Genomic DNA, 22,830 nt, shown 5'->3' on the forward strand with positions numbered 1-22,830 from the left:
GTTCCCTTCACAACCAAGCAGCATTTCGTTTACCAGAAGGTAAGTGCCGGTTTGTGTTTTTAATAAATAGTACTATGCTCCTATTGATACCTACGCTGTGGCCAACTTTGTGTCTCCTCAAGTAGGATGATAGGCAAAACCTTTTTTTTCCATTTTGACTAGAATAAGGTTATAACCCAAGAATGGACAAACTATGGCCCGGCGGACCTTTTAATCCGGCCCGCGGAGCGCTAGCTAATTTATTAATTTACAGTGGCGGTCCAAGGCTTCAGGAAAGGGCAGAGCAGAGCAGTGCGCCCCGAGCCCACCCATTGTGTGACAATAGCGAATGAAAATTCGCTATTGTCACACGGATCCTCCTCCTGGCCAATTAGGAAGCGGGTTTAATACCCACTTCCTGATTGGCCACAAGGCAAACCCCATGCCATTGGCCGAGGAGGAGGCGGAGGACTCGAGGAGAAGCCGGGGGACTGAGGAGAAGCCGCTGCTGCTGCAGGTAAGTGCACTGGTCTCGGAGGGGGGCCACTCTGCATTGAAGGGGGCACGCACGCTGGTCTCTGCATTGAAGGGGGGCACGCACGCTGGTCTCTGCATTGAAGGGGGGCACGCACGCTGGTCTCTGCATTGAAGGGGGGCACGCACGCTGGTCTCTGCATTGAAGGGGGGCACGCACGCTGGTCTCTGCATTGAAGGGGGGCACGCACGCTGGTCTCTGCATTGAAGGGGGGCACGCACGCTGGTCTCTGCATTGAAGGGGGGCACGCACGCTGGTCTCTGCATTGAAAGGGGACACGCACGCTGGTCACTGTGCATTGAAAGGGGGCACGCTGGTCACTGTGCATTGAAAGGGGGCACGCTGGTCTCTCTGCATTGAAAGGGGGCACGCTGGTCTCTCTGCATTGAAAGGGGGCACGCTGGTGTCACTGCATTGAAAGGGGGCATGCTGGTCACTCTGCATTGAAAGGGGGCACACTATACCTTAATTACTGAAGGCCCCTTTCACACTTTTGTGACCTCAAAGACACGCAATATTTTACAGCATTTTTTGCCATCTACTCTTGGTCCAGCCCCCGGGTCCAATATATGAACCCATTGCGGCCCTCGAGTCAAAAGTTTGCCCACCCCTGTTATAACCCCTGTTAGGTTTTTTTTTCCATCTGTGTCCTATCAGGGAGAATTAGCTTCACTTCCTGTTCCATGTCCAAAAACAGGAAGTGAGAGTAAAAAACAGCAAGGAGCACATGGAAGGGTGATGCATGTCAAACAAAAACAAAGAAAAAATTCCGGCTCAACTTACCAGCCAGCCTGCAAAAAACTGAATTGCTCAGTTTAACAGTTCACGTTGAAAAGAGGCCGCAACAAGGCACCCAAGTATTATCTGCAGTCCTAACTCAATACATTTTGAGAGTCTCCATAGTAGGAGCACATACTGTTTATAGTAATAGAATAACCTGTAACAATCCTACAGGCTCACCTGAGTCAGAGGACAGCTGGCTAGAGGTAGCAGTGGAGCCCAGTGGCAAGGACTGCAGGCAGGTAGTAGGTGCAGGAAGTCTAGCAGAGGCGTGGTCAGACAATCTGGGTTGGCTACGGTGGTAGCAGTGCTGGATACCGGATGGACATCAGTTAGTACTCTGATGAGGACACGGGTTCACCTGAGGTGCGGAAACGAAGTGCTAGCTGGTTTTCCCTAGAGCCCCTGATGGTGGGGATAGACTGCGCTGCAAGCTAACACCAGGTCGCGGTCCCCAGGATCACCCAGCCAGGCAGAGTGCAGGTTCGGTCCGGAGGCGGAGGAGCAGACAAGGGATAACCAGAGAGAAGTCAGACGAGCCAAAGGTCGGGGCGGGCAGCAGTAAGCGTGGTCAGACAATCCACATCGGCAACGGAGGTAGCAGTTCAGTAGGTAGGGACAAAGCAGAAGAGTAGTCGGTAGTCAATTCCTGGTCAGCAGTGGACTTGGGGTAGTAGGCAAGAGCAGCAGGTGAGGAGAAGCTTGATCAAGGCTCAGGAGCTCAATAATCAGCAAGCTGGAGTGCAAGGGGCTGGACTTATATAGGGAAGTACCAGGTGTGGGGAATCAAGGGTGATGAGCAAGGCTTGGCAAGATGAAGGTTGAATAATAGGCTTCAGGGAGGAATGTCCAGAGGGGAATGTCCAGAGGGGACAGTAGCCTAGTAAGCAGGGCTACCGCCTGGGATGTGGCTAGTCATGGGTTCGAATCCTGACATAACCGGAACTAGTGCCCCACTTGGAGGATTTCCCCCCTTTAACTTTTCTGATGACAACCCACTTACAATGATAATGGCAAACAGGAAACATAGAGAGGTTGAATCGCCCTAACAGGGGTAATGTAGCAATAAAACCTGGCAGGTGTTCTAATCCAGCGATCCCAAACCAGTGGTCCATGGACCACTGATGGTTCACAAGAAAATTTTGGTGGTCCCCAGGGGTTCTGTCGCAAATCAACATTGTGGCAGATGTATACCGCCAAATGTTGTTGTCAATACTGTCAGTGCACATTGATACCCAATGCTGATCACAGACTGTGGGAGGGAGCATAGAGCTCAAGCACATGGCTGAATAAGGTGGTGAGATCCAATGATAAGTCTGTTTAAGGCAGCAGTGTGATGCAGAGTGCAGGGGCAGGGGGGGGGGCAGAGTTCCGGAGCATTGTGTGTATATAGCATGCAAATTTCATGTTAGTGGTCTGTGGGATTCAAAGTTGTGAGTTTAGTGGTCTGTGAGGTCTGAAAGATGGGCGAACACTGTTGTAATCTATCTCCATTCTATCAAACAAACTAAAATAAAGTTTGCCTTTAGTTATACTTTCAGCTTTAAGAGTGTAAGGTGTACACATCTGAGAATTTAATCACATACATGCCCGACACCAAGGAGCTTGCTTGGTATTTGCCATTGAACACCGGAATTGGTAGGTCCACCTCTGGCGCCCTGTGCTTTTTCACCTAGTGGTATGGTCCGCTCCACCCTACCCTAGTGTGCATGATGCGGCTGCACTGGCGCACATGGATAATGCAACGCCGTCGCATGAAGCACCCAGTATGGGCGCAATCATAGGGCGGAGGATGTATATATAGGGACAGATGGCAGCAAGCTCCGCCAGTTGAATGGGGAGATCGGGGACACCCACCGAGACACACAGGAGGCAGGTACTTGTGGCTTCTACCTTCTTACACATGGAGGCAATTATGTTATGTAGTGTTCCTTTGGTAGTCTTATTTAGACTTTTTTGCTTTGTTTGTTCAACAATTGTAATAACTTAATACGCAAGCGTACAGAACACCAGTCACTTTTGGAATTGCACATCAAGTGGTTATCATCTCCACCTTAGGGGACCTAGGCTCACTGGGGATTTGATTCAGTATAGGTGGGATCGTTGGGTCGGGCTATATATTCTAAAAAGATAAATTCGGAGTCTGTGTTTTAACCCTGGAATCTTGCCAACATCCCTAGTAAATATGGAACAATGGAGAACCCCTGAGGATTGGGACTTTAAACGGCAAGAACCAGGACTTGAGTATGAAAATGTATAAATTTTATTACAAATATTACAAGAATGAAATATACAAAAACAAAAATAACATGTATGATAAAAACATGGTCATAAATACGTCTTGGAACCGAGAGGGTCTGAGGTGTCTGGATCGGACTAGACGCGTTTCGGTCCAAATGCCTTTCTCGATAGTCCAGAAAACACCAGAGCTCAGACTAGGAGCATAAAAGGTAACAGTAAGTATAGTGCATATAGTAGACGTAGAATTAAATTTCAATGTGTTTAACAGTAAAGTAAATAATACATAACATGGCTCATTATACACAGTGTTTTTTGTATTTAGATGTAAAGAGGAGCAAGGATGCCTCTATAACTACATACCAGATATGCAAAACCTCTATGGATTCCAGGACGGAGGACCAGGTAGATGGGCCTTAAAGGGTGAGAGAAAGCGCCTTCAGGTGTCTTTGGCCGCAAATAGTATGTGCCGAATTGGCTAGGTCTATAAAAGATAGGCCTGAAACAATTTATGTATCTATATGGGCTTCCAAAGGGAGATTGGATGGTTGTAAGCCAAATAAATAATGGCTATTACAGGTGACAGTGAGAAAGAGCCCCCCGATCAAAATTCCCACGAGGATCTCCAAGCGGGGTCAAAAACACAGGTCGTCTGGATGGTTTGAGAAAGGAGAAAGAATAAAAGAAAAATTATATGAGAATGTACTCATAATGGGAACTAAAGTAGAAAATGGGAAAAGATATATCTAATATAGAAAAAAATTGTTAATGATAACTACCTGTAGATTTGTAATAGAGTAGAAGTATCTCCAAATATATATAGTGCTGGGACGTATCCAGCACTGGGTCCCTATTGACACAAAACATGCCAAAAATGGAGGAGGTAAGTACATATAGCACAATGGGGTGAAAGGTAATAAAATATGAGAATAAAAGGTAAAAAAGCAAGAGTAATGATGGAAAAGGCCTCATTTCCCAGCGTAGATCACGTGATTCAAGAGAAAAGAAGAAGAAGACCTAGTAGCAAGGAGGAATATTAGAGCAGGTGCAGGGCAGGGAATAAAAAATCACCAGGTGAGAAAATGATAGTGCAGTTATAAGTCCAAAAGGTGCCCAGGTATAAGGGTAGATGGTAAAAGATAACCATGGCAAGTGCGAGTATCCCAGAAGTAGTTCGCAGTGTCCGGAGAAGTAAAGAAGGAGATAACTTACCTATACAGCCCTGTGTAGTTGGATAATGGCGGCGCGCTCTGAATAGAGCGCCGCCCGCCATTAAGTACGCCGGCGCATGCGCCGGAGCCTGCGTCTAAACTCCTCCCAGGGCCTGTGTAGACCAATGGAGGTCCCCCGTGTCCGGAACGCACAAGCGCCGCCCACGGTGGGTTGGCCGCGACGTGCGTTCCGGGCACGCCGACGCACAACATCCGGGCCCGTGTCTCCGCCCTCGGCGGGGTCAGGTGACCGGTAGTGGGGCGAATAACGCCCCTTTGTGCGCCGGGGGGAAATTCTGTCGGGTGAGCGTCACTCTGTGGGTGGTATGGAGCTACACCTGTGGGGGCGGGACCAAGGGGAGACATCGAACAAAACAAACTCTGTGTTTACATACAAGGAGCAGGTTCTGGAAACAAAATGCGGCTATATATTCTAAGTCTCTGGGAGACCAACATATAGATTGAAATTGAACAGGTATGTGATTATTAGGGATCCTTATGTATACCTAAAAAGTCCACACATCTAATAATTATTTACCTGCTCTACCTTAAAGGGTTATTTGTAAAAAAAACACAATTCTTAGTAAACCTGACCCTGAGGATTCCTTCAAGATCTCCATGTCTCGTATCTGAGCTCTAATGATTTACTTACATATCCCCTCCATGACTCTCGAGTTACAGTAAGATTTTCATCAATTTCATTTAATTTATTGATTAAGTATTTATTTGGGGATAGTTGAATGTGAATATATATATTCTTGTAATATGTTTAGGATCTCCAGCGCCCTCCTAGGGAGACTTTGTGCATGTGTGGTTGTTGTGCTGAGGTTGGTTCCACACAGCTGATGCATGACTGCCTTTTTATGAATATGTTTATGAATATGTTTTTAAAGATAGATATAAGATACATGTTTGTAAATGATGACTTTCTTTATTGTAGATGAGTACTATATGGTTCCTCAAGCCCTGATGAAACAATAGGTGAAACGCGTTGGGAATATAGAGGACTCATCCCTTTAGTACACCCTATGTAGCTTGTTTACCAATGTGTGCTATGTATTTGGTGTTCTATTAATGAGACGCACACTAGCGTCTAATTTTTTAAATGTAAAATAAATACATTTTGATATTTTTATATTACCCTATGTGTGCTCCTTTCTGGCCTGTACAGTCTGACAAAATCACTCCTCTCTTTTTTATACATATGATTTTCACAGATGAGAGCAGGTTCACCCTGAGCACATGTGACAGACTTGAAAGGGTCTGGAGAAGTCGTGGAGAACGTTATGCTGCCTGTAACATCGTTCAGAATGACCAGTGGTGGTGGGTCACTGATGGACTTAGGAAGCATATCCATGGAGGGACGCAAAGACCTCTACAGGCTAAACAATGGCACCCTGACTGCCATTAGGTATTGGGATGAAATCCTTAGACCAATTGTCAGACCCTACACTGATGCAGGGGGTCCTGGGTTCCTCCTGGTGCACAACAATGCCTGAAATCATGTGGAAAGAGAATGCAGCCAGTTCCTGGAAGATTAGGGAATTGATACCATTGAATGGCCCCTACGCTCGCCTGACCTAAATCCAATAGAACACCTCTGGGACATTATGTTTTGGGCCATCCGACACCACCAGGTTGCACCTCAGTCTGTTAAGGAGCTCAGTGGTGCCCTGGTCCAGATCTGGGAGGAAAACAACAGGAGAGCATCCATGGTCTCATTAGGAACATGCTCCAATGTTGTCAGGCATACATACAAGCATGTGGGGGGCCATACAAACTACTGAGTACCATTTTGAATTGCTGCAATGAAATTTCAGCAAAATGAACTAGCCTGCTGCATTATTTTTCCACTTTGATTTTCGGGGTGTCTTTCAATTCAAAAATTGTGCAAAAAGGTAAATCAGCGCAATTAAATATAAAGTGGTATAGTGTTAAGACCCAATAATTTGGGACACATAAAGAAAATACAGCAGCTATATAGAACCTCCTTCACTAACGGGAGAAATGAACTATAGACAAATATGTATACAGCGCTATATAAAATCAAATAAAGTGACAATGTGCATCATATAAATCAATAAACTCTCTTACAGTGCAATATATATTCCTCTTAGGTGCAATATATAATGTCCATAAAGTGCATTCAAAGTAAAGTGCATAAGAGTCCACTAAAATATAAATATAACCGTGGTTTAAAATTCAATAAAGTGCTTGATAGATGTTTCCATATAAAAGTACAAGTGACACCACCACCGTTTAGCCACCAGATGGCCTCTCACCTCACTGAAGCATTAAACCAGCATTGAATCCTCAATAAAAAATGCCACTTTCTGGATCGATCTCTCACCATCCCATGGACATGACATGTGAATAAAGAAAATGAGGCATCTAAGTGTACACTGCTATTATCCTTTAATTCATTCACATTCAAAGTAGAATTGTACTCACATGAATCAGCACAATGGGCTTGTGCGGACCGTACACGCCAAAAACAGTAGCTGTCGGGAGCCGTGCTGGTGGGTCGCCGCTCGTCCGTCCAGGTCTCCGTCCCCTATACGCGTGGCGTCTTATGCTTTCGCATCACGACTTCCTCAGTAGGGGGACTCTTATGCACTTTACTTTGAATGCACTTTATGGACATTATACATTGCACCTAAGAGGAATAAATATTGCACTGTAAGCGAGCTTATTGATTTATATGATGCACATTGTCACTTTATTTGATTTTATATAGCGATGTATACATATTTGTCTATAGTGTCTTTGAATTCAGCCCTCTGTAGGTTGATCATTTTTATTTCCATCAAATGATGTGGCATCCTTTCATCCTTTCATTCCTAACGCATTACCCAGTCCATATCAGTATAGATATCCAGCATGATATTTTTCCCCATTGAAAGCTGATGTGTTTTCAAAGTGTTCCTTTAATTTTTGAGCAGTGTATATTCATCATCCTGGAGTTAAAGAGGAAGTAAACCCTCCTCTGTAAGGCTTACCTATAGGTACTGTAAATATCTCCTAAACATGTACCATTTAGGAAATATTGACCTTACATGCAGCCAGTAACGTCACTGGCGCATGCGCTCTGAAGGAACGGCCGCTCGTGCCGTTCCTTCATAGCTCCGTGCCGTGACCGTCGGCTCCCGCGCGCGTGTGTGGGAGTGACGTCACCGCGGCTCCGGCCAATCAGATGGCCGGATGCCGCGATTCCGGAAGACGGGCGACTGGACATGTTGCCTGTCATGCAGGTAAGTGGACAGCACGGCGGGGGCTCGTTCTAAGGTAAGTATTTCATAATGAGCTAGTATGCGATGCATACTAGCTCATTATGTGTTTCTCTTGCAGGTTGAAAAAAACTAAAAAACATTTTTGGGGGTTTACAACCTCTTTAAGGAAGATGCCATTGGCTGGATTAAGTCTCCAGCATCTATCAGGAGATAAAATATGTGCTTTTGGGGGAATCAACCTTTATAGGGAAAAAAAGAGGTTGAAATTGGCAGAGGTAAATAGAGGGATAGTTTAAAAGACACAGGGGTTGATTTACTAAAGGCAAATGGACTGTGCACTTTGGCAATCTCAGTTGCACTCTGAAAGTGCAGTTGGTCTGGAGCTTAAAAAATGAGGAACAGCTCTGCTGACTTTCATCAACCAATCATGTGCAAGCAAAAATGCAGTTTATTTCCCTTGCATGTGATTGGATATTCTTTGTAAAGTGAAGCTTTACCTCATTTACTAAGCTCTAGAGAGATTGCACTTTCAGAGTGCAACTGCATTTGCAAAAGTGTACAGTCTATTTGCCTTTAGTAAATCAACCCTGTAGTGAAGAAGAGAAGGAGACAAAAGAAAGCAAGGGATGAAAATGGGGCAGAAAAGAAAAGCAAGAAATCATGAAAGAAAGGAGAGAGAAAGAGAGGTTGGAAAAAAGATTGACATAAGTAAGAGAGGTTGGAGCGAGAAGAAGAGAGATAGAGACGTTGATTTATTCAACATATTTTAACAAGCAAACATTAGACCCTAATTCAAACAATGCATATAGGTAAGGGTGATACACTTGAACAAATGACACATACATTTGTCATGGTGTATTCATTCTAATATTAAAAATTAACAAAAATGCAGATGTGTCACTTAGAAAAAATGCGCACACTCTACATTTACCATCACTTCAAATGCATGAAATGAAAATCTGGGGGGAAGTTATGCAAAACACCTAAATGAGATCATTTCAGCAAAAAATGGCAATATCAGGTTCTACAGACAAGAATTTAGTTTACTTTTCCCACAGTACACTATTATATCTATTGATATTTTTCTAAATGAATGTTTGAAAAGTTTATATTATGGTGATTTATTCAAGTATACCTTTGAAAAAAAAAAAAATGTCAACAAAAAACACGTATTTGCTTTCTCATTAGACTGTCATGTGTTTGGAAAAGTATTCATTTAATTTGTCTTTAACCTGCTGCCATCCGCGCTACAGCCTATTTCGGGAGGCCGTTATTAAACGGCCTCCAGTGACACGCCCCCCGCGCGCTCCCGCGAGCGCGCAGCGGGTAAAATCTGTGTCGGCCGTGTCCCTTGGACACGGCCGATCACAGATCGTGGTGAATGGCCAATCACAGCGGCCATTCACCACGTGATCGGGCCGTCCAATGAGCGATGATCTCATATGTAAACATATGAGATCATCTCTCATCGCCGGCGCTCCTTCCTCACACAGAGCCTGCAGTGTGAGGAAGGAGGGGGAGCCTCACAGCGCCGGGGACACACAGCGATGTAATCAGGGCACTGATCACCAGTGCCCTGATTACTAAAAGGTAAAAACATACACACAGTGCCCCCCCATCAGTGCCCACAGTGCCCGCCATCAGTGCCCCCATCAATGCCCACAATCAGTGCCCATAGTGCTGCCAGTCAGTGCCCATCAGTGCCTGCTCATCTAGGCACTGATGAGCACTGACTGGCAGCACTATGGGCACTGAGTGTGGGTACTGATGGTGCTGCCCATCAGTGCAGCTCATCAGTGCCACCTGTCAGTGTCCAGTGCCAACCGCCAGTGCCCATCAGTGCCGCCTATCAGTGCCCATCAGTGCCGCCCGTCAGTGCTGCCTCTCAGTGCCCAGCAGTGCCACCTCTCAGTGCCACCTCTCAGTGCCCAGCAGTGCCACCTCTCAGTGCCCAGCAGTGCCGCCTATCAGTGCTCATCAGTGCCGCCTATCAGTGCCGCCTATCAGTGCCGCCTATCAGTGCTCATCAGTGCGGCATATTAGTACCTCCTCATCAGTGCCCATAAGTGCCACCTCATCAGTGCCCATAAGTGCCACCTCATCAGTGCCCATCAGTGCAGCCTATCAGTGCCCATCAGTGCCGCCTCATCAGCGCACATCAGTGAAGGAGAAAAATTTATTTTCAAAATTTACTCGCAGAAAATAAGAAAAACTTTTTTTTTTTTTCAAAATTTTCTGTCTTTATTCTTTTTTTTTGTAAGAAATAAAAAACCCAGAGGTGATTACAAACCACCAAAAGAAAGCTCTATTTGTGTGAAAAAAATGATAAAAATTTCATATGGGTACAGTGTAGCATGACCGCGCAATTGTCATTCAAAGTGTGACAGCGCTGAAAGCTGAAAATTGGCCTGGATGGGAAGGGTGTTTAAGTGCACAGTAGGCAAGTGGTTAAGCTACATAATAGAAGTTGGTAAAAGAGTGTGTAGGTATAGAAAGGGTTATACATTATTGAGCAAGGAGGGTGAGGTTACAGCATTTTATTTAACCTGGATAGCTTTAAGCTTGACGTAAACAGTCCACCTCTCTAAATCCGTCCAACATATCAACTTCAAATCACCAGGAGAAAGATATTGGCCAATGTGGCTAATTATTTCCATTGGGACAGAGCTGAAGATGGTCTGAGCAGGATAATGATATAACAATGCTTAGCCGACCCCCAGCATTTAAGTAACGAGACTGTTGCTGAAAGGAAATAGTGAAAAGTACATTTTGATGATAATTTAATCTTTTCTGCTATACAATAGTTGATTTTGACCAGCATTCCTTTATTTAGTTTATCTAGTGTTAACTTCTATAATGAATAATTCTCTCGCACTGTATAGCTCCTACCTTGAATAATCACATTTGAACACTACATATTTTATCACATTACGCTGTTGTAAAATGCCCTTGGATACTTATCATTGCATAATAATGTAAAAGACATACCATTATAGGATGCTCAAGGAGCTGAATTACAAAAACTGGACCTAAGAAAGGTGGAGGAGAAGCAAAGCAATCAGATTTGTAGTTAATGGGCAGCTGGTGCTCTTATTATCTTTGTCCCAGTCTATGTAAAGCGCCCTGACTTTTTGCATCAGTTAAAAAATACTTAGACCAACCTATATCCACAAAGTTTTGACAGACATACATATACTTTTGAAGGACAGATACTGAAGGCAGATTTTGTGGACAGAAGAAATAACACTGAAAACAGGTACTGCAAAAGGGAAGACAGATACCAAGAACGGTAATGTAGACAAGACAAATACTGAGGACAGGTATTGTAGATAGGAGGACAGATAATGAGAATGGGTTATGTGGACAGAGGGACAGACAAAGAAGACAGGTTCTTTGAAAAAAAAAGCAGACATTGAAGGCAGAGTCTATGGACAGAAGGACAGACAATGAAAGCAGGTACTGTAAAAAGAAGGATAGATACCAAAGAAAGATACTGTAGATAGCACAAATATTGAGGACCGGTACTATGGATAGTAAAATTAAAAATTAGGTGTAGCGCTAAGCAGGTGACATATAGACTGCAGACAGGGCCTATGGACAGATATACAGACAATGAAGACATGGTCTATAGACAAAAAGACAGACACTAAAACAAGATCTGTGGACGGAAGAACAGGCACTAAAGACAGGTTTTGTGAAAAAAGAAAAATAGATACTAAAAACAGGGTCTCTGGACTGAAGGATGGACAACGAAGAAAAGTCTATGGAAACTTTCGACAGAATAGGGGCAGACAATGAACACAGGTTCTGTGGACAGGAGAACAGATATTAATAACAGGTTCTATGGACAGAAGTATGGACAATGTGCACAGGTTCTTTGGACAGAAGGACAGACAGTTAGGACAGGTTCTATGGACAAAAGAACAGACTTTGAACACAGGTTCTGTGGACAGAAGAACAGACATTAAAAACAGGTTCTGTGGTAAAAAAGGACAGACTCCAAAAATGGGTTTTGTTAACTGATACCGAAGAGAGGTTTGGGGAACAGATGTACACACAGAGAAGATAGGTAGAGAGGAAAACATATTGAAGAGGGGTGCTGGAGACAGAAGGTCAGATACAGTACTAAGAACATGTACTGTAAATAGGAAAAGTACTGAGGAAAGGTAATGTAGATAGGAAGACAAATGAGTAGTAATCAGCATGGATTCATGAAAAATCGTTCTTGCCAAACCAATCTATTAACCTTCTACGATGAAGTGAGCTGCCACCTTGATAAAGGTAAGCCTGTGGATGTGGTGTATCTGGACTTTGCAAAGGCCTTTGACACCGTTCCCCACAAACGCTTACTGTACAAACTAAGGAAGGTAGGTATGGACCATAAGGTGAGTACCTGGATAGAGAACTGGCTCCAGGGTAGAGTCCAGAGGGTGATGATTAATGGGGAGTACTCGGATTGGGCAGGTGTGGAAAGTGGGGTCCCCCAGGGTTCTGTCCTGGGACCAATCCTGTTTAATTTATTCATAAATGATCTCGAGGAGGGGATATCTAGTACAATCTCAGTATTTGCAGATGATACTAAATTAGGCTTGCCAATATCTTCTATGCAGGATGTGGAAATCTTGCAAGCGGACCTGAACAAAATAACGGGGTGGGCAACTACATGGCAGATGAGGTTTAATGTTGAAAAATGTAAAGTAATGCACTTGGGGGCTAGAAACCAGAAAGCAAGCTACTCACTAGGGGGGGAACCTCTGGGTGAGTCTAGGATGGAAAGGGACCTGGGGGTACTGGTAGACAACAGGCTTGGCAGTGGCATGCAATGCCAAGCCGCCGCAAGCAAAGCCAACAGAATACTGGGTTGTATAAAAAAGGGGATTCACTCCAGAAATAAAGAGATTATTCTTCCACTCTACAAGACTCTGGTCCGGCCACATCTGGAGTATGCTGTCCAGTTCTGGGCACCGGTCCTCAGGAAGGATGTGCTGGAACTGGAGAAAGTCCAGAGAAGGGCAACAAAAATAATTAGGGGAATGGAGGACATCAGCTATGAAGAAAGACTACAAGCACTGAACTTATTCTCTCTGGAGAAGAGACGATTGAGGGGGGATATGATATCAATGTACAAATACTGTACTGGTGACCCGAGCATAAGGAACAAACTATTCAGAGAAAGGAGATACAATAAGACACGAGGCCACTCACTAAAACTTGAGGAAAGGCGGTTTAACCTTAAAGTGCGTAAGGGGTTCTTCACTGTAAGAGCGGTAAGGATGTGGAATTCTCTTCCACAAGCAGTCGTATCAGCAGGGAGCATTGATAGTTTCAAAAAACTATTAGATGGACACCTTAAAGACCACAACATACAGGGGTATACAATGTACGGTTAAAAGCAAACACACACACACATCATAGGTTGAACTGGATGGACTGATGTCTTTTTTCAACCTCACTAACTATGTAACTATGTAACAAATAATAAAGACAGTTACTATTGATAGGAGGACAGATACTGACGACAGGTGTTGTAGATAGGAGGACAGACACTGAGGAAAAGTACTGTAGATAGGACATGTATTTTAAAGAGGACAGACACTGAAGACAGGTGCTGTAGATAGAATGACAGATTCTAAGGACAGGTATTGTAGATATGACATATACTGAGGACAACTACTGTGGTGAGGAGGACAAATATTTTAGATAAGACAGATACATAGGACAGATACTGCAGCTAGGAGGACAGGTATTTTAAATGCAACAGATACTGATGACAGGTACTGTAGTTAGGAGGACAGATACTGAGGACAGGTACTGTAGTTAGGAGGACAGATACTGAGGACAGGTACTGTAAATTGGAGAATAGATACAGAGGACAGGTACTATAGATAGGAGGAAAAATGCTAGGAGGACAGGTACTGTAAATTGGAGAATAGATACAGAGGACAGGTACTATAGATAGGAGGGAAGATGCTGAGGACAGGTACTGTAAATTGGAGAATAGATACAGAGGACAGGTACTATAGATAGGAGGAAAGATGCTGAGGACAGGTACTGTAAATTGGAGAATAGATACAGAGGACAGGTATTATAGATAGGAGGAAAGATGCTGAGGACAGGTATTTTAGATAGGACAGGTACTGAGGACAAGTATCTTAGATAGGGCATGTGCTGAGCACAGGTATTTTAAATAGGAGTACTGTACTATAGATAGGAGGACAGATACTAAGGTCAATCATTTTAGATAGAAGGACAGATACTGAGGACAGGTATTTTACATAGGAGTAAGGTAGATAGGAGGACAGATGCTGAGAACAGGTTTTTAGATAGGTGTACTGTACTGTAGATAGAAGGACAGATGCGGAAGACAGAAATTTTAGATAGAAGGACAGATACTGAAGATGGTTATTATAGACAGGATAGGTACTCTACATAGGAGGACAGATACTTAGGACAGGCATTTTAGGTAAGACATGTACTGAAGACAGGTATTTTATATAGGAACACTGTACTCTAGATAGGAGGACATATGCTAAGGACAGGTATTTTAGATAGAAGGACAGATACTAAGGATGGGTATTTTACATAGGATAGGTACTGAGGACAGGTATTTTAGATAGAAGGACATATACTGATGATGGGTATGATAGACAGGACAGGTACAATAAATAGGAGGACAGATACTGAGGATAGGTATTGTAGATAAGACATGTACTGAAGACAGGTATTTTAGATAGAAGCACTGTACTGTAGATAGGAGGACAGATGCTAAGGACAGGTATTTTAAATAGAAGGAGAGATACCGTGGATGGGTATTTTATATAGGACAGGTATTTTACATAAGCGTAAGGTACTGTATATAGGAGGACAGGTGCTGAGGACAGGTATTTTAGATAAAAGGACAGATTTTGAGGATGGGTATTTTAGATAGGACAGGTACTGAGGACAGGTATTTTACATACGAGTAAGGTATGTAGATAGGAGGACAGGTATTTTAGATAGAAAGACAGATACTGATGATGGGTATTACAGACAGGGCAAGTACACTTCATAGAGGGACAGATACTGATGATGGGTATTACAGACAGGGCAAGTACACTTCAGAGAGGGACAGATACTGATGATGGGTATTATAAACAGGACAGGTACTCTACATAGAAGGGCATATACTAATGCTATGTGTTATAGATAGGGCAAGTACTCTACATAGAAGGACAGATACTGGTGATGATGGGTAATATAGACAGGACAGGTACTCTACACATAGGAGGACAGACACTGAGGACAGGCATTTTAGATAAGACATGTATTGAAGAGGTATTTTAGATAGGAGTACTGTACTCTAGATAGGAGGACAGATGTTGAGGACATAGATGTTGAGGAAATAGAAGGACAGATACTAAGGATGTTTATTATAGACAGGACAGGTACTCTACATAGGAGGACAAATACTGATGATGGGTATTATAGACAGGACAGGTACTCTACATAGGTGGACAAATACTGATGATGGGTATTATAGACAGGACAGGTACTCTACATAGGAGGACAAATACTGATGATGGGTATTATAGACAGGACAGGTACTCTACATAGGAGGACAAATACTGATGATGGGTATTATAGACAGGACAGGTACTCTACATAGGACAAATACTGATGATGGGTATTATAGACAGGACAGGTACTCTACATAGGAGGACAAATACTGATGATGGGTATTATAGACAGGACAGGTACTCTACATAGGACAAATACTGATGATGGGTATTATAGACAGGACAGGTACTCTACATAGGAGGACAAATACTGAAGATGGGTATTATAGACAGGACAGGTACTCTACATAGGAGGACAGACACTGAGGACAGGCTTTGTAGAACATGTAGGTATTTTAGATAGGAGCACTATACTGTAGATAGGATGCTGAGGACAGGTATTTTAAATAGAAGGACAGATACTGAGGATGGGTATTATAGACAGGACAGGTATTTTACATAGGAGGAAAGATATTAAGGACAGGTAGATAGGACATGTACTGAAGACAGGCATTTTAGATAGGAGCACTGTACTGTAGATAGGAGGACAGATGCTTGGGACATCGATATGCTTAGGTAGTCACCTTTTGACAGTGAAATGACAGGAAGACAGAAATGACAGATGAATTGGTCTACATTAGTGCTAAAGTAAAGAGAGACAGGTGAGCAGATACTGTTGGTCTGCATATACTGTACAAAGACACCCAGATAGATATAATGCAGCAATTCAGCAAGGTAGCTCTAGGTACACATGTATATTAGTGATGTATATATACAGTACTTACAGTACATGCTAGAGGATAGCTTTATACATATATATATATTACATCTATTCTCCTATTCTCCAGACAGGTAATCGTATTCTAGAAAAAGGTATGCATATAAATCCATCCGATCTATAGAGCTGGGATTAAACAATGTCATGTCTGGAGTGATAATAAGGGAATATTCTATAGAATAATGATCTGTGTCCTCTAGCACTTCTCTGACCATCGGAGAGGAGTCGGTAATGAATGAATGGGCTATGCAGTACATTGTATGGGGAGATGTGGTCTCTGAGCTGTCATTGAGGAGGAGGATGAAGATGATGAGAAGTGTCATCTCAGGCTGGCTGCCCAGTACAGGTAAATGTGACATGATGTGTGTTTACCGGAGAGAGGAAAGTGAAATAAACAGATAACAGAAGAGATAGAGCCCAGCACAGTGAAGGGCGAGCTGTGGGCTCCGATTCGCTTGAAGTGAAATTAATTTCTTATGACCTGATGCCATCCAGTTGAGCATGTGGTGATCCCTGGTTTGCGTCAGCTTGTGCAAACAGATGACAGTCAGGGCGACTATAAAAGCGACAGTCTGGGCAATAAGCGCACAGTACCTCCTGAGCACTGCCCTCTCCTGCCTGCCTCTAGGAAAGCAAATCCTGCCTGAAAGGTAAGCAGCATCTTCTCTCATCACTACACATGTGCTTCTATCCTAACTTCTCACAACGATCCATCCAGGCTGCCAGATAGACAGACTAGTCCTGGGAAAGGTAAAGTCAGGACTGATCGATGTACTCTCTGACTCTGGACTCATCCTTAACAGCAAGGTACTTTACAAAGCACACATCTGATCGTACTGAGACTGACACAGGACAGGGATGACAGATCCGGACTGCCTTTAGTCCTTGCTTCCTTCCCTTGATGATGCTGAGGACAGACACTCTGAAGCTCATTAATACTTTTTATTATATACTGTAAAAGATTCTCAAGGATCTGATCGTGCTGAGACTGACACAGAAGGGGGATGACAGATCAGTACTGCCTTTGGTCCTTGCTCAATAAGACACCTTACAGCTCCTTATTACTTTCCAACATCTGCTATAATGAATTATCAGAGATCCGCTGGTTCAGAGTGACACAGGACAGGGATGACAGATCAGGACTGCCTTTGGTCCTTGTTTCCTCTTGGTGATGCTGAAAGCAGAGACTTTGCAGCTCCTTTTTACTTTCCAACATCTGCTGTAACAGATTATCAGAGATCTGCTGGTGCAGAGTGACACAGGACAGGGATGACAGATCAGGACTGCACTAGGTTCCTACTTCCTTATGGTGATACTAAGGACAGACAACTTGCAGGCAGCTCCTTAATACTTTCTAACATCTTCTTTAACAGACTATCCGAGATCTGCTCATACAGTGACACATGACAGGGATGTCAGGGCTGCATTTGGTCCTTGCTTCCCCTTGATGATGCTGATAGCAGGCACATTGCAGCTCCTTAATACTTTCATACATTTGCTATAACAGACTATCAAAGATCTGCTCCTGCAGAGTGACACAGGACAGGGATGAAAGATGAGGGCTGCCTTTGGTCCTTGTTTCCCCTTGGTGATGTTGAGGACAGACATCTTGCAGCTCCTTAATACTTTCTAACATCTGCTATAATAGATTATGAGAGATCTGCTGGTTCAGTGAGACGCAGGACAGGGATGACAGATCAGGACTGCTCTTGGTCCTTGCTTCCACTTTGTGATGCTGAGGACAGACATTTTGCAGCTCCTTAATACTTTCTAATATCAGTTATAAAAGACTATCAGAGATCTGCTTTTGCAGAGTGGCACAGGACAGGGTTGACAGATCAGCACTGCTTTTTGTCCTTACTATCCCTTGGTATTGCAGAGCAGACCCACCTTGCAACTCCTTAATACTTTAACATATGCTATAATAACTAAGCTATTAGAGACTGACACTGGACAGGGATGACAGATCAGGGCTGCCTTTGGTCCTTGTTTCCCCTTGGTGATGTTGAGAGCAGACACCTTTCAACTCCTTAATACTTTCTAACATCTGCTTAGCTATAATAGACTCTTTCTATAAGCAGGTAACAAAGCAGAAGTACTTCATAAGTAGAAGTTTCTCATTTCACACACTTGCATTGTGAAATAGCTAAGTGAACATTTAATGTGGTTAACCATCCTGGTTGTGGCTGACTTGCCCTTTTTACTTGGTACTGTATAAATATGTGACTTGCAATCTGAGCTTAGTGATCTCTGCCACACATTACAGAATCTCTAAACGACAAAACATATGGACACATAAAAAAAGAGATATGCATGTACTCTGCTAAAGTCACTGTACCTTCTAATAAGAATTTTCATCCAACTCTACAGCTGTAAAACTTTGCTGCATGTTAGCAAGTGGACTGCATTGACAGCTACATGTACAGCAAGTTAAAAAATGACAGCACAGGGGCTTTTTAATAAAACAGGTGGAAAGGAAATGGTAGCAAAAGTGCAGTTATTGCCCAGAGTAAGCAATCACCTATTATACAATGTAAAATTTCAGCAAAAATTCTTACTATTGCTTTCTCCCATTCTAATGAATCAGCCTCTGCTGGATTTCAATTACTGTCATTAAACATGTGTTTAGTTTACATAACACATAATAAATGTACATTTTGTTAGTTTATATGATATATAAGAAATACACATTTTTTTAGTTTACAATAAACATAATAAATATACATTTGTTCAGTTTATTTATTATATAATAAATATATATATTTTTTCAGTTTACAATAAACATAATACATAATAAATATACTTTTTTTTAGTTTTAGTTTTAATAATAAATATACATTTGTTTAGTTTACATATATACTTAAATATAAGTACGTATATATATATATATATATATATATATATATATATATATATATACAGTATATATATATATATATGTATATATATATATATATATATATATATATATATATATATATATATATATATATACTGTATATACATATATATATATATATATATATATATATATATATATATACTGTATATACACACACATATATATATATATAGATATAGATATAGATATAGATAGATATATATAGATATAGATATATATAGATATATATAGATATATATGAGTACATACATTTTTTTAGTTACATAAAACTGTACCTTTTTTTCTTTACATAAATGTTAACTTTAATTCATCAACTGATAGAGAAATATATATTCAGTTTAATGTCAAGTGACAACACTTTTTGTTAGCTGGGATGCACTATAGAACTACAAGCATGTTTTGACAGTAAAACATTATTACCTGAATGAAATCAGCTGGAAGCTATTCATATACAGGCAGCAACATGATTTTAGAAAGCAGCTAAGCTTTTTTTATGATATGATGGAAGGAGCTCAAAGTTAACATATTGAGGTCACTGGGAAGTATACCATGACAGTGGTCATCCACACTCTCCATTTCTTTGTACTTATCACAAACCTGGTGCTTACCATGTATCAATTTATTCATTCACTTATTTATTTATTACAGGTATTTATAATGGGCTGACATTTTACAACATATTTTACATTGACATCAGACCCTGCCTTCAAGTCACTTTTAATTTAAGGTCCATATCTCACATGCATACACAGAAATAGTGGAGCCAATTTAGACAGGGGCTATTTAACCTACTAGCCAGTCCTAAGCTGTAAAAAAAAATTCCACCATACTATTTCTTTACTTTTCAGTTATTATGTGAACTAATTTCAAGATATTGGAAATTATACTTTTTATCACTTTAGAATAAACACTTTGGGTGCTTAAATGCCATGGCTATTGATGCACTAATCCCTCATTAAATAAGTATTAACCAACTACATTATTTGTTAGTTCATTTAATAATAATATGTTTCTATCTTTATGGCCATCAATCTTATCATATATCCATTTAGACATTTATCCATCCATTTAGAGTATTTATCTACCTATCCGTTCATTTCATCTATTATTGTGCGTATAATATTTCTTTTTAGGCTGTGAAAAAGAAACAAATACAAACAGATTTCTTAGCCATACTATTAGTTGTAACTGCTGTGTATTACTGTGGATTTGTACTTCTGTGCCATAATAATATATATAACCCCCTACCATATTGTGTGTTATCTCCATTGTTCCACAATTTTTGTGTCATCATTTACTTACCATTAGTTATCCTCTCTTCTTAACACAATGTTTTTTTGATCTAGTGTATGCTTACAGTATTTTTAGAGTGCAAATTTATTGTGGATTTTTCTGAACAGTGCAAATCTTTGATGTTTGGGTTACTGATTCTCAAGCAACAAATACTGATATGATAATTAAATCACGTAGATACATTGGTAAATATATTATGTATTTATGTTGATAATTAAACCAAGTAACAAGGAATGTATTTTATCTCTTCTTTAGCTATGTACAGTGGAATATGCATCTGTGTACTACTTGCTGTGCTGTCTGCAAGTTCCACGGGACAGCAAACAGTAGGCTCTATGAATGAAGACCCTGGGGCTCGTGAAATAGAACAGCAAAACATATTACAGCACCCACGACATATCCGTGCCTCCTCTTCGGCCCAGGTAAAGCCCTTCCATCGCATTGACGGAAATAGTGACCAAAAAGCTGTTATTGGAGCAATGTTGGCTAAATATCTGCAGACCAGGAAAGGTAAGATGGGACTTTTTGTGTCAAATTCCACAGATTTACCTAGCTTACACTATACTTTCATGTCAAAAGAGGTTTTCCTCCAGTGGTCCAAATGAGGATAACATCACTAAATCAAGCACAAAGATGTAGCACTATTTTTAGTTTTATTCATTAGAAGTCTTCTTTAACAAAAAAGATTCCCTATCTGGTTTCATAGCTAGAACCTTTCAGAAAAGGAGGAAATACAAATACCTATTACATACCATAAAAACCTAAACATTTTGATCTACAACAGTTGTGCATTGGTCTAATTGCTCCAAAAGACGATTATTTCAGTAGGGGTGTCTGGGGTGGTTTGAAGTGTGCAATAAATGGAAATATTAAGTAGAATTATTTATACAACACTGTTTCTAATTTATTTTTCTTTTGGAATGCCAGTCAGTAAAATTCTATTTTGCACCATGGCAAGTTTCATGACTGCATCCCAGATAATTCATGGTAACTGTATCATAAAAAAGCTATACTAGAGTACCAGCTAGTTAGCTACTTACCAACTACAGTTGATTGGTGCACATGCGCAGTCTTCAAACACAGTTTTCTTGACAAAAGTTGTTAATTCAAAGACCAAACATAATTTTGCGTTCTTTATACTTTTAGTCTTAATAACTGTTAAGGTACATATAACATACTAACATGTAGCATATAAGATGAATAATTTAAACATTAATATACAGTAGCTGAGTGATAACCAGAGCAACCAATTAACCTGACTGTAGAAGCTCATTTATTTGGTCAATAGGGCTCACACACAGGGTGCTAGAACAGACCAAGCAATTGTTATTATAGCAGAATATTTAGGGTCTTTGATTACTATCTTCTGAAGCAGAAATGGTGTGGTCCAAAGTTACAGCAGAAAAACTCTTTCAGTGGCACCATTCAATGTACTATTGATATTGTAGTTGTCTCCCATGTTATTTGTTCCTTCCTTGGAACGGGAAGGTCATTAGATCATTTTTGCATTGACATCTTACCTTAAAAATAACCATACAACTACATTTTTTTCCATTGTAAAAAAAAAAAGGCAAAATGTGTTATATGTTTATTTATATGACAGTTACATAATTTAGGCGTTTTTATGTACGTGGATCGCAGAAAAAATGTGTGGCTGTATGACATTCAAGGAACCCATCAAAACTTAGCTTCAGGCTATGCCTTCAGTTAAAATGAATGTCAAAACATACAAGTAAATATGGACAAAACTCCATCACTCTCTGTTCATTTTGAACTGCTGTTTGGTTGTGTAGCTGAACTGCAGTGATGAAAAAAAATATATATTTGCTATGGACTATCCCATTAACAGCCTCCCTAAATACCATCTAACCTTACTTTCATATTTCATTTTTGGTCTTTGTTTTAGCAGTGTTTTTTACTGCCATTCAACTGACCCCTTTCCTCATGCAAGTGTACACCTCTACCTATGTACAGTACCATAAAATTATATATTAGTTCTAAATCAGTCCCCAACTTCATTTATGTCTTGGATATTACACCAGTAAGATCTCCCTGCCATAGTTCCTGTCCAACTGGAATATTCTGGTGATCCCGCCCACCATGTTTCAGACCCTCCTGTTGCATTCTTCATAAAATAAAATAAATTTTAAAAAAATCCAGCAGGGCACATGAGAACCCCCCTCCTCCTTATAATGGGCACAAATGGTGGGCAGACTAGAGAAGTTAATCATTAAAATCTCACCAATAGAATCCCTGAAAGATTAAAGAAATAGTCAGATTGTTTACATTTTCAGTGTCCACCAAAAACTGAAATATTATTTTTGGATGAACTGATATTTTGAATTGTTG

General features: G+C 41.2%; 1 protein-coding gene across 4 annotated transcripts in view; it reads left to right on the forward strand.

Moving 5' to 3' along the window:
• The first annotated feature begins 16,731 nt into the window (after positions 1 to 16,731).
• The window catches only part of CCK (cholecystokinin), a 36,486-nt gene continuing 30,387 nt past the window's right edge, over positions 16,732 to 22,830 (forward strand). The window contains exons 1-2 of one of the 4 annotated variants that reach the window (XM_082257968.1): positions 16,732 to 16,936; positions 20,737 to 20,991. In XM_082257968.1, the coding sequence (XP_082114094.1) occupies positions 20,739 to 20,991 (253 nt within the window). In that variant the 5' untranslated portion in view covers positions 16,732 to 16,936; positions 20,737 to 20,738. Of the gene's footprint in view, positions 16,937 to 16,972; positions 17,094 to 20,736; positions 20,992 to 22,830 lie in introns of those variants that run through there. The other 3 variants (XM_082257965.1, XM_082257966.1, XM_082257967.1) reach the window with 3 other exon arrangements.

Source organism: Pelophylax lessonae, assembly GCF_965119305.1.
Source record: "Pelophylax lessonae genome assembly, chromosome: 5".
Taxonomy (NCBI): Eukaryota; Metazoa; Chordata; class Amphibia; order Anura; family Ranidae; genus Pelophylax; species Pelophylax lessonae.